The sequence below is a fragment of the Stegostoma tigrinum genome, chromosome 3 (assembly GCF_030684315.1).
Source record: "Stegostoma tigrinum isolate sSteTig4 chromosome 3, sSteTig4.hap1, whole genome shotgun sequence".
Taxonomy (NCBI): Eukaryota; Metazoa; Chordata; class Chondrichthyes; order Orectolobiformes; family Stegostomatidae; genus Stegostoma; species Stegostoma tigrinum.
The window spans coordinates 64,757,799-64,771,621 of NC_081356.1; the positions used below are offsets into that span (position 1 = coordinate 64,757,799).

The 13,823-nt window shown below is 38.4% G+C and overlaps 1 protein-coding gene across 1 annotated transcript in view; it reads right to left on the minus strand.

Annotated features, from left to right (window-relative positions):
* Nucleotides 1–13,823, minus strand: part of vps13a (vacuolar protein sorting 13 homolog A) — a 379,786-nt gene that overhangs the window by 317,767 nt on the left and 48,196 nt on the right. Inside the window, exons 7-11 of the mRNA XM_048527513.2 lie at nt 11,188–11,247; nt 5,513–5,572; nt 5,340–5,420; nt 4,328–4,385; nt 1,452–1,579 (exon numbers count right to left, since the gene is read on the minus strand). Of these exons, the coding sequence (XP_048383470.1) occupies nt 1,452–1,579; nt 4,328–4,385; nt 5,340–5,420; nt 5,513–5,572; nt 11,188–11,247 (387 nt within the window). The remainder of the gene's footprint in view (nt 1–1,451; nt 1,580–4,327; nt 4,386–5,339; nt 5,421–5,512; nt 5,573–11,187; nt 11,248–13,823) is intronic.

Sequence of the window (13,823 nt, forward strand, 5' to 3'; positions counted from 1 at the left end):
CATTTAAGTCTGATATGTCAAGTCTCTTTTAGAAGATCTAATGCCAGGTTTAGTTTTCCCAGATTTCACTCAGCCAGCCCACACCTCAAAACATCCTTAAAACACACTAAATCCCATTGATAGTGCTTATCTACAACAGCAATTCTTGGACTACTTCAAATTGACTGTGTTTTTATAAGAAACAGTCCTCAGCAATACTACCGGACAACAGCAGCTCTTTAGCAACCACAAAAGGATTTTCAATTGTCCCCTTTAACTTAAGTTTAATCATAAATAAAAATAAGAACATTGAGGAATTTGGCATGTCTAGCATGAAGGCTATTTCATTCTGAAAACATTTACAAGATGTAAAATTGTGCATTTCTTTAATAAACAAATAGAAGGACGGTTTTGAAACGGGTCTTTTGCAGAGGAGAACTTCAAACCTCGGGGCAGGGGCATAAGTCATAGATCCCATTACCATGCCTGGCCCTGCCCCAAGCAAAGCAGGACCCTCCAAGCCTTGCTCCTGGTGACTGGGCTCTGATGTACAACCTGTCCTGGGCCCTACTTCTACCTATATGCGAATGATTCAGCTAGAGATACCTATTTGTTAAAATTTTAATTATTGTAATACCCAAGTATCATTTTATTGCAACTTTTCAAAAAAATAACAACAATGTGGTTTCATTTATGATAGAACTGTACAGTGTAGAAGCCCTTCAGCCTATTGAGCCTATACAATCAAAAATATACTACAACCTAAGTGAATCCCATTTTCCGCATTTGATGTTACAACACATCAACAACTCATCCAAGTATTTCTTAAAAGGAAGGGGTTTCAATTACCCTTCCAGGCAGAGCATTCCTGAGCACCACCCTCTAGATGAAAAGATCTTTCCTCAAATCCCCTCTAAAACTCCTGCCTTGAACTATGAAATTTATCTAATCGATCCTTTGATTAAAAGGGATCACCTGCTTCTTACTGATTTTGTTCATACCTGTCAGCCTTCTCTGCTCCAAAGAAACCAACCTAAACTTATCCAGCCTCTGCACGGCTGAAATGCTCATCCCAAGCAAGATCCTTGTGAATCTCCTTTACATTCTCTCCAGTACAAACATATATTTTTGATATTTTTAAGTTTAGCACAAATTCTACACCAAGCAGTAACCTACAGGGCATGACCACATTTCACTACCTCAGGAAAAAAAAACAGAAAGAACTGCGGATGCTGGACATCAAAAATTGCTGCAAAAATTCAGGAGGTCTGGCAGCATCTGTGGAGAGAAATCAGAGCTAACATTTCAGGACCAGTGACCCTTCCTCATAACTCTTTTTCTGTTTTTGTTTTACTTCATCAGAATGATTTTACCACATTAATTTGCAAATATGGAAACAAATTCACTGAAATAATGAAAGTTCAGAATGTGCTACATAGAAAGCAAGCAAACTGTGAACCCACAATTATTACCTGAGGCCTATTTATTTCGATCGCTATATCTTCAAGATTTACTTCCAAGTTCATTTTTGGTGAAGCAAAGTCAACTTCTGCTCGTGGATTCATTTCAAGTTTAGCTTGGGCAGATAATGGCTGAAAAACTTAGTTTAAAAACAGTTGAAAGTTACATTAGTTCAAATTCTGCATAGAAATGTTATTTCTCAAATTACGTTAGTATCCAAGTGTCAAAAACCAAGATAAATTTATGTCCTTTCATTTGTAGTAAGCAGCCTTCCTCACTCACAGAAGTTCAACAGCCCAGGGGAAACTGAGGGCAATGTCCCTTAAAGAGATCTAGGCACAACTCTGCTACTCTCTTGTTTCATTAGTTTGCACACAATTTCTGACCTGTTGATGACATGCAGCTAGAAAGGAAAAAGGAGTCAATATTTGCACAAATGTAACATTAAACTACTTGCACTCATAAATATTAAAGATAAAGTCAGGGATAAAAGAAATTATTTATTTGCATACAGCTAACAATGAGGTGGGTATTCATGCTTCTCAAAGCACGATATGCATGCTCAAATGTTTTAGAGTGCAGTTTTTAAACTAAAGGTGAACTCAGCTGATACCCCCACCACTCTCTTGGTAACTGCAGGTCTGCCTGATGGCCTGAGTACCACTCTCGACACGCACCTGTTTGCAAACTCCTCCTAGGCAAGACAGCCAGCCCATTCTGTAATGTGCATGTGACAACCACACACTGTTTTTGCCTCTCAGTTATAGTTTGCTCACTTCTAGCCAAACTCAATTTTGTGGAACTCTGGAACATCTCTATAGACTTGTTTAAGACAAATGCACCTATACAACCAGACCCTCATAATTTAACCGAGAGAGACTTAATCCCATTCTGACAAATCTGTGCTGCAAATTCAAATCAAATGCTTATTTTCACATGATGCACTGTCCATATATTAATAGTGCCCTAATAGCACCCTGATTAGAGAAAATCACTCTCACTCAGCATTAAACCAATGCGAAATGAGAAATTAGACAGCATAACTTGTTATTCTACCCTTAAAAAAATCCTTTAACCTTCTAAAGGATTTTGTGAAGCAAGTACAGTGGAACAATGGGTTAGCACTGCTGCTTCACAGCTCCAGGGACCCAGGTTCAATACCAGCCTTGGATGACTGTCTGTGCGGAGTTTGTGCCAGGTCCTTCCGTTTTCTCCCACAGTCCAAAAGATGTGCAGGTTAGGTGGAGTGGCCACGCAAAGTTGCCCCATGATGTGCAGCTTAGGTAGATTAGCCATGGTAAAATGGGGATGTGGGGATCTAGTTGGGATGCTCTTCAGAGGGTTGGTGCAGAGTTGATGGGCTGGATAACATCCCTACAATGTAGGTAGGTGCCATGATTTTATAAGTAGTTTAATTTCTTTTACGCATAGAACAAAGAACAAATCAGATTTCTACACCTGTCCTTTTTCTACCAGTGCATTGCTTGAAACCTGTTACATAGGTATTATTGTGAAAACCTGAATCATTTATTGCTTTATCCTCCCAGAAACGTTGCCCAATCTGAACAGTTCTATTTTCTATTTATATTCCGTATTTCTACATCTACAATACTCTGCTAAATGTTAATGACGTGGATGGATGCACACAACATTAAGCTAGGAGGTTCAGAATTGCACAAATAGGAGCAAGGAAGTTACAAAGCAGCATAGTATTGGCATTCAAACCAAGTATTCATGACAGAATTCAATGCAGGCAAGAGCAATGTCACGCACTTTGGATTTGACTGGAATTTTTCCCTATCATAAGATACTCGGAACTTTGAAATAACAAAAAGGAATTCTGTTCTTTGTACAAGCATCACCGATAACTATGTGGATTATTGTGGAGCTACTGAAAGTACTCAAGATCAACGGAATGATGTTTCTAAAAGGCTGAATTATAAAAGTGAAGAGAGTTATGTGTCAGTTGCAGAGTCTTGATCAGACTCCGAATGAAACATTACATTCAGCTACAAGATCTGAACTTTAGACAGAATACATTGGCAATAAAAGTTGAAATGGACAGAATTACATAACTGGTTCACATAATCAGTTTCAGCATGTGAAATATGGAGGGGAAGAATTTCCTGCAGAAACAACATGAAGTGAGCAGTGTTGACGATGATAGGGAAGAAACTGAATGGAGCTTGTTTTCAAGCAAAATAATTTAATAGTATGGGCTAGAACTAACATTATTTGTACAGTTCCTTTCTTTCCCACATGGCGTGATGTGTCCTGAAGCAGCAAGCGAATTTCAAACAATTACTTTTTCAATCCGTTTGATGCTGTCCCAAATTACTCATTGCTCAGATAATAATCCCGAAATTACTACCCAAGAACAAGCAAATAAAACTGCAGATGCTGGGTAACTGAACTAAAAAACAGAGATGTTGGAGAAAATTAGCAGGTCTGGAATAGTAGTTGAGTCGCATTGAAAATGACACATAAACTCCGTTTCTCTCTTCACAGATGCTGCCAAGCCTGCCGAGTTTCTCCAGCACTTCCTGTTTTTACTACCAAAGAAATTCTGCTTTTTGACTTTCCTGCTAGAGATTTTTGGCAGGGATGTATGTTTCTGTTCCAACACAGTCCACAACAACTGGTTCTTTATCCTTATGTGGGCACATAGTTTAATTAGTTTGCAGTAAGAATCTGCCAATTTTTCCAAAATTTAATGTTTCTACTTACGACATTTGTATTTTTATCTATAAGCTGACTTTTGATTAGTCTAAGAAATTGTATTCCCTTGGAAGAGACAGCACAAACTCTGTAGGAATACCTTTTATGAAATGATTAAGGATATTGCATTATGTTAAAAAGCACACCACAGTAAAAATATGTAACTTACTGAATTGGTAAGTCTCCGGAATAAAGTTGAATCTTGAGACTCCATTTTTTAAGTCTTTCTGAAAAGGTAATTTTTAATGTTACACAGTAATAACTAGAAAGAGCATTTGTTCACACTTATCAGAATAAAACACATTTGAAAATTCAGGTGTTTAAAAGGAGTTGAACCATCCATTTAATAGAGTACACAAGCCACACATCAAACATTACCTTCAGTAAAAAGTGTTTGCTTAACGTGAATTTAGTCCCTAGTGTAAATAACTGAGCTATAGGAGATTATTTTCAAAAAACTGCTGCAAACTGGCATTGTAATCGGAAACTGCAAGAATCATCCCAAAATCCAGGAAGTAATAGAGAATCCCACCTGCTTGAAAATCTACGAATTAGGATAATGCAAGTCAACTGTTCAAAAGCTGCATATGTTTCGCATTAAAAGATAACTCATGCATTCACTTAAATACAGACTACACTGTGCTTTCTCATACCAAAAGTACTGTACCTTATGGATTTAACAATACCAACTAAGATAAAATTCTTATAATTATGCATGCTCAAAGTATATCTTATGCGCCATTGCAGTTTAAAGGCAGTAAAGATTGGAGGTTACATTCTGTCAAAATTATCCTAACACATTTAGGAAAATTAGGCCTTGAAGGGGGTGCAGGAGATATTTACAAAAATGCTACCAGAGATGCAAAACTTCAGAACTTATTTCAATCAGTAAAAACAGGGAAAATGTCCCCTGTTGCAGAAAGATAAAAAAATTGGAAAACACACATTTAAGATATTGGAAAAAGAACCAGAGGTAACTTAAATTGTAATGCTTTTTCTAAATGATTCTGATCATGTCGACTTCACAATTTTAAAATGTGAATGAAGCTGAGACAGTGATAACTTCCAAAAGGGAATTAGAGAAATATTCAAAAGAGAGGGGAGGGAATAGGGCATCAGGGGCATACCCACACAGCAAAAAGCGCAGAATCAGAATATTTATCATATAAAAGTCAACTCACCAAAGCCTGAACCTGATGGCTTTTTGAATACATTTTGGTGTTGACATTCCAATATGCACAGAGGTAGTCTAATCGAACAAGCTAAAATTAATCATCACAAACAATTAAATTAGAACTATCACATCAAAATCCTATTATTTGCATTTAATGTTACAAATGGCAATAAGTTTTACCTTATTGAAGACATCTTCACACTGATCATGCAAGCATGGATTCCATCTTTCATCTGTTGTCTATAGTGTAAAAAAGGATTTGAAATTATGAAAATAGCTTTACATCTTCCTGGAATGTGAGCTGCTCATATTCAGAAATATAGAGTTTCAAAGAGACTAAACAGTCTTGTTTTTGTGCTAAATTGTGGTTTGATGTCACAAAATATTGAGTTCCTGCTTGAAGCTGCAGTTTTCACAAACTTTTCAAAGGCAGCTTAAATATATCCAGGTATCATGAAGAAATACATTTCTGACCTATTCTGTTTGATAGTAGTCAGGATGAGATCAGAATAAGGGCAGGTAATATTGCCAGGTGTCAGTGACCAGCTTCAATGATGGTCCTGAAACCCAGTTGTGGATTCAGCAGCACTATGAAGTTGTACAGTCATATTCAGCTTGAGCATGCAGACACACCAAAAAAGATTATTCCTATATTAGATTTCTGGGTAAGATTAAGTTGAGGGCTCTGTTGAGACTTTTCAAAAGTACGGGTAAGATTGAAGTGATCTTTGCCCTCAACTAACACACTTGCCCAAGCAGCCACCACCAAATTACTATGATGAAAACTCCGACGGGGTAAATGGCAGCAAAAACAAAAAATATAGACAGCCTGAAAATGCAAGTCAGAAACTTGGGGAAGATCTAGATTTCTTCACCCTGCCTAAATTGTGTACCTTCTCGCTTACTTCAGTACCTATGAAGGAAGCAGGATCTTAAGCAGGCGACTCCCTAAAAAACAATGATTTTCTTTCATACACTGATTACAACTTATTGATTCAATAACAGTGGTGTCTATTTTATGAAAATGAGGTGGCTATATTTTCAAGGAATAATTTTACTTCGTTTTTATTTCATTTACACCATACCTGCTCGAGGAAAAATTTATGATGTTTTCTCTTGAAAGCTACCCTTCAAATTTTACTACCTCTTTTTTAATGATGGGGGCGGGGGGGGGGAGAAGTTACTTACAATAGGCAGTCACCAATCTGTAAGCAAATCGATCATTTTTTGAGTTTAAGAAGCGTTTACAAATCATTCATTCTATATTCACAACTTGGCACCATGGTCTCAAACCCATACATTGTAATCAACCAGATCACAGTCTCTAATACACCATCAATGGCTCCTCCAAGCGGTGTGAGCAAATTAATCTTTGTGCCACTGTAGGTCTTCTGTTTCCAGAAGCCACCATCATGCAGGGAGCTCTGAGGTCTGTTCAGGATGAAGATAAACTGCAGGGAGCAACGCCATGACCCACGCCCAATATCTGGGAAACCGAAACAGAAACAGACCCAGGCGTTGGAAATAAATTGCAACACAGAAGTGTCTTCACACCCAAACAGCCAACAACATTTCAGATGTTCCAAAAGTTTGAATCTAGAGGTCTACCAGCAGCATGACCAGTGGCAGAGTACCAGGATGAACCACAAAAATGAAGTGACGACAAAGCAAAGCAGCCTCCAAGCCCAACTTTAAAACTCAATCTCTGTAGTTGCAACCAACCATGACGTCAAACCATTTCTAAAATCTTTCAAAAAGCCAAGACAACTCAGTTGTTTAACATGTGTAGAGTAAATTGTTAATCCAATGTGCGTTCACCATTGGAGGCTAGTATCTAGTAGTATATCGGTTTTTGCTTTAGAGAAATACACTTCTGGCTAGTAAATAATGATGCAAGATGAGCCTGGATCATTTCAAAAGAAAACTGGAAATGTACAACTTCCATGCAGAATGGGAAAATGAATTTGCTCACAACTATAAAACAGAATGTTTGCCTTAAATCTCGAAGTACATTGAGAAGTTAAAAGGGCAATTTGGAACAATACAACTCAGCACAGTAAATTCAAGGTCAGTTTTTCCTCAAACAGTATGTTTTGGACAAAGCCCTGACAATTTGCAAGCTCAACAGCCTACCTTTTTTTCCCTAAAACCAGCAGCAATGTGATAAGGCCTGCAGTGAAGCATTATTTCACATTTGCCATCTTCTGGAAAACCTAAATAAACCATTCACTGATGCAAATCAATTAAAGCAGCAATGACTGTGACAGCTGACTCATTATTGAAATTTTAAAAACAAAGAAGAAATAATAACAATAATCCACAGCATGCCATTCGGTGCTTCCACAATAGCAAGGTAAATGGAATCTTTGCCTGAAAACATCTTGCAGCAACTACAGCAGGACCTGAAGGCTGATTGCTCTTGACAGCATTTAAGGACACAGCAACGAAAAATCTTTTGCATCACTGTGACCCTTAAAAGAAAAAGCAAGGGCTGAGAATACTTCAAACAAATCGAAAAGCTATGCAGTTAAGAACTACCTGCCTATCAAGTAACTGGCTTCTCTCACAACTGAAGTTTGGTATATTTGCAAGCTTTGTTGTGTTCTGCATAATTTATTCCTTCCTTTATCACTTGCTACTGTATAAACCACCAAGGACTTGCAATTGAAGTCTGGGCTTCATTCATAAAATGAATGATAAGACTGTAAACTCTCTTATGAGCATCAGCCCTTCAGCACAGCTTGTTTAAATCCTTACTTGAAGTCTATGCAGCCTACAGTGCATTAAACCTTGATGCTGATAGGAGTTGGTTGAGTCAAGGGAAATTGTCACTTTCCTTAAATCAAGGAATAAGTGTTCTGTGAGCTGTCAAAGAACATATGCATGCTCAACTTAAGATTCTTTGCAGATAAAACTTAATGAGCTGAACTGTGAATGGCAAACAAAGGGCAGATATATGATCAGTGCTGAGAATGCAATCATTTTGAATTGGGTTTGTGGTCTAATTCAGCCACAGAGTGGTGGGCTTGTGGAATTCATTGCCACGGAGTGCAGTGGCGGCTGGAACGTTAGATGCCTTCAAGGCAGAGATTGACAAATTCTTGATCTCACAAGGAATCAAGGGCTATGGGGAGAGTGCAGGGAAGTGGAGTTGAAATGCCCATCAGCCATGATTTAAATGGCGGAGTGGACTTGATGGGCCGAATGGCCTTACTTCCACTCCTGTGTCTTATGGTCTTATGGTCCACCCGTTGAAAGAAATAAAGTGCTGTAACATTCAGTACGGAGGCAACATTGGGTGTGGGGGGGCCGGAACCAAATAAAAACCTTTCTGCCTTGAAAATGACGGTACACACCTGAAGAAGTTAGCAGATAGATTCACAGATTAGATGTGGCTTAATAAATCATGACGTTTGTCCCAAATTCCATCGGGTGTAAAACAATGGAGTTGACGTTGTGACAATGCTGTGGTAGTAAGAGGTATGTTTAGCCCCGGTTTCCTTTAGAGAGGGACTGAGGAACAGGCGCCAAGTAGGCTATGAGAAGACAGACAACTTGAGGAACCTTGGGTTTTTAATTTTAAAAAGTTGGAGCAATAGAAACAGCCTGAGAGGGTATGCTCAAGCTCTCTTAGATCAAGGATTTTTAGTTCGCTTTCGGCAGTAGCTTGCTGGGGTCTCAGCAGGGATGGAAGGCAGTGAATCTCTCCCGACTGATACAGTCTCTCTCAATGTTTTTTTCGATATTCTTTCCTCCTAGATTATTTCGGATTGAACATGGTTCTGAGACAGAGTCACCGGACCCGAAACGTTAACCCAGTTTTCTCCTTCAGATGCTGCCAGACCTGTTGAGCTTTTTTAGCAAGTTTGTTTGTGAATAAATTGAGTTCTGCTTAACATCATGTAGCTTGATTAATTGAATTGCACCTTACATTTAACGTTAACATAAGAAAACGTTAGGGTTTAAGCTACTTTCTTAACGTATTTTGAGGGGTTCTGGTCTGGTCCATAACACCTCAGAGATAATTACTATACAAAATTATGCGGTAAGTCAGTGATTTTGGGGAAATCAACAGAAGAAGGTACCCATTTCTAATATCCTGTGTTGCTCACTTTAGTTCCACATTTCCCAGAGATAGCCATTTGATGGGCTGTGTACAACTATTAGTCTCAAACTCGAGATATAAAGTCACTGCCAATAATGTCACAGATTTGGTGATTAGACTTTTATGGCACCAAAAATAGACAATTTATTCTACATTTTCTTGGTTTACGTTTTGGGTTACACTTAAATTCAAGAAGTACTCTCACGTTTAAATGTTGGAGACTACTGACCTAGAAAGATAAGAACAGGGGGTGCATGGCAAACACCTGCAACTTTTTCACAGACACACATCTTCTTGACTTGGAACTATAGTACTGTTCCTTCATTACCAAAATGGTTAGTATTCTGGAATTCCATTCCTAATAACACTAACAGAAACAGAAGTTTCTGGAAAAGCTCAGCAGATCTGGCAGCATCTGTCAAGAAAAAAAAAATCAGTTAACATTTTGGGTTCAGTGACACTTCCTAATAACATTAACTGTCTAATTTCACGTGGAGTGCATCTGTTCAAAGCTGTCATTCACCACGATGTTCAAGATGAATTAGGGATGAGTGACAAAAGTTGGTCTAGCTGGTCAACGAAGTGTGAAGGTGGATGAACACAGCAAGGCCAAGCAGCATCCTAGGAGCACAAAAGCTGACATTTCAAACATCAGCTTTTGTGCTCCTAAGATGCTGCTTGGCCTGCTGTGTTCATCCAGCTTCACACTTTGTTATCTTGGATTCTCCAGCTTCTGCAGTTTCCAGAATCTCTGGTCTAGTTGGTGATGTCCATATCCAGTGAAAGTTTTGTTTTTTTAAAATGCCAGAAATTATAGCCCAGTTTCAAATTTTGGTTTTCGGACAGGCTAAAACAGTCATGAAGTACACAAGAACGAGGAGCAAGAAATGAGAAGTAGATTATTCATAACAGTTTGGATTAACAAGAGTGCGGTCCAGTCAATCGCAATAAGCTGTCCTTAATCTACTGGAGTGGGATCGATCAGGACAGATGATTGGACAAGAACAACTTGAAACAGAAAGTACTGTTAATATGATGGCTCTCATAAGGAGCTCTAACTTGTTACAGCTGAAATAAACCACAAATAAATTTCTTGAACAAGGACACAGTTTGGTCATCCATTACGTAAAAACTACTTCAATGACTGGGCGGGAGGGAAAATAGTCAAGTAAGAGAGTGGCCTTAGACAACACCTTCACAGCCTAAGGGCAGCCCAATAATGTCCGAGTCGATGCAGTGTTTTTGAAATGTGCTTACTTGTAAAGAAAATATGGCAGCGAATTTGTTCACATCCAGGTCCCCTGATAGTGATGAAATACATCAATGAATTTTCTGATTTTATTGGGCATTGACAAAGGGATAAAAAGGACACTGTAAAGTCTTTTCCAGTCCATGGAATCTTCCAAAATGAGACAGTACACCGGACCCCAATTTAACATAACAAAAACAAAGAATTGTGTATACTGGAAATCTGTAATAAAAACAAAGTTCTGGAGAAAAACAACAGGTCTGGTAGCATCTGCAGAGGGAAAAATAGTGTTAAAATGTTTCACGTCCAGTGACCTCAATTTAACATCATCTCTGAAAGTTACCAGTGAGAATTCCTGAGTACAAGCTTAAAACTCCAGGCTAGATTAAATGCTCAAATCTACAAATGGACTTTGAAACCAAGATCTTTGACTGAACAGGCAGAAGAGCCATAAAGATCTGACTAATGAAGGAATTAAAAGGCTTAAAAAATCTACATTACCTCAAGACTCAAGTTCTCAAGTGAAATTCCAAATGACAATGGAGAGTTTTGATTTGTGATCTGCAAATAAGAATAGAATTATGAAAATAATTCACAATGAGAAAAAAGCTATTCAAAACCAGATTATAGTTATGATGATTATCACTTAAAGTTGAAAGGAACAATAGTGCTCTTTAGATGAACTGTGAACTACATTAACAAACAAAAAAAATCAGATTTGGAAGAGACAATGGGCAAGACTTCAATGCGCAAAAACAGATGTGATCATTGAACATGAGAAACAGGAGCAAGAATGGGCCACTCAGGCCCGTGTTAATATTTTACAAAATCACAGCTGATCTATTTTTGGCTGATCTTGGAGTTCCAAAAGTAGAAAGCTGTACATACATCATGTCAGGGAAAGCATCTTAGATATTCAGTGACAATCTGGAAGTACGCAGAGCAAACAAATCACATCAACAAATTTGATGCCAGTAATGCCAGCTTTGGTCTCAACCCTCCAACAACACGCTCAACTTCAGAGTTGAATTCACATTTGGCAGCAGGACAGAATCCCCATCATTGTTATTTAAAGAGATTATCAAAAGCTTACATTTAAGCTGCAAATTGATTTTTTTTCTGTCTTTGCTATAATTCTGCAAGTGTTTGCAGTGTACTACAATTATTTAAAATTGCACAAGGCTACAGGGGCATTGTAGCTGACGCTAAACTTCTCACTAATAAATTCAGAACTCCCACACAAAACACACAGTTTCTCTTACAGATGCATGTAATATTCATTCCATTTAAAATGCAGCAAAGGGTTAGAAAATAAAAAGGACAACTGAATCCAGCCATTTCTGCACCATCAGCTAATGATCAATATTCAAAGTTTTTATATTCAATGGAAAGCATCACTGGCTATCAAGCAGCACTTATCAACTGCAGAGTTTTGGTTCCAATCCAACAACCTAGGTCAAACGAGGAAAAAAGGGCTCAATTCTAGAATTTGAAAAGGGTGAGAGTGACGACCTTTGTTAGAACGGCAGCTTTTGTCTGCATGTGGATTGGTTGAATGGCAGAAGGGATTGAAGATACTTCAATGGCCGTGGACATAGCTAGCATAAAAGGAAGATGACTGACTGTCGTACGGTCACCTTTGTATAGGATGGGCTGAAGAGCTAAAAGTTAATGATGATATTCGATAGCTGCATGAGAAGATAGATTGTATGGGATGGACTGAATGGCTAAAATTGTTGACAATACTCAACAACTTATATGACCTTAGAGGAGTCTTGTTAACATTCCTTTACAGTCAAAGACAGCACCTGCAATTTGTTTTCTGTATTTGTGTTTTGTCTTTTGTATCTTCTGTTTTTTGTGCTGTCTGTTTGCTCCATTGCAAAAGAGAAGACTGAGTTTTGTTCCAAATCACTGGACTTAACTTCGGCTCGGAATTGTGAACAATGTCAGGAACGAACTTAAGACCAACGGCTGGTCTAGAGGGCCCCCAACAGGCAGGTGGGCATGGGACTTGTTGCTTTTTCTAGAAGGGCACGAGACTGTTTTTTTCCTTTTCTCTATATTCATTTATTATTACTTAATAAACACTCATATTTAAGCAAATTGCCGTGGTTGAGCCTTCTTACCTGAACCTGAAAAGAATTGTTTGGAGACATGCTATGCTCCAAGTCAATCTTGGGCACAGGATTTCAATGTGGAAGTTCCCCAGAGCAGTATCGAGTCCAACCACCTTCTGCTCTGTCACTGACCATCCCCTTCACCATTAAATTTAGAGATGGGGATGTTTGCTAAAATGGCACAGAGTTCAGCAGCACTGCAACTCTGCCAGTAATTAAAAAGTACATCCTCATATTCACCGAGACCTGGAGAAAATATTAGGTTGACATGGCAGTAACATTTTCTCCCCAAACAAGCACTCAGCATCTTCAACTGAAAAAACCTCACAGTTCCACCTTTATCTTTAACAGTATTATCATCTGTCAATCCCTCACCATCAACATTCTAATGTATTACCAGTGACCAGAAACTGAACTGGATCAGCCACAAGTGCTGTGGATACAAAAGTAGATCAGAGATACAAAACAAAATATTCAGATGGTAGAAATGCAAAATAACACAGACAATACTGCAGAGTTTCAGTAGGTTAGAAAACAACTGTGCAGAAAAAAAATGAATATTCAAATAGAGACTCTGCATGCTCCACGTGCAACTTTACCTCAAAACGTTAATGCTCTTTTTTTCCCACTGGATATTGCCTGACCTACTGAGCATTTCTGGGACTTTGTTTTATTTTAGCAGGTCATAGATTAAGAATTCTGCAGCAAATGAAATGTCTCCAGTGTCCTAAAAGCCAATGTACTAGCTAAGAGGCACAAGTCAAAAGAGGCATGACAACTACTCTCACTTGTCTGGCCAGGTGCCACTCAAACATCATTAGAGGTTCAACAAAGCAGTCTTTTCAACTGGTGCCCCACTGATCACTTACAAACATTTCATGAATTACACCACTGCAAACCTGGGTTACAAGTTTGCATCACTTACGAGATACATTGTGAAACTTGTCAATACTTCAATATCTCTCAAACTGGCAAACACCATCATCTAGGACAAAGATCACTTGCGCACCACCACCT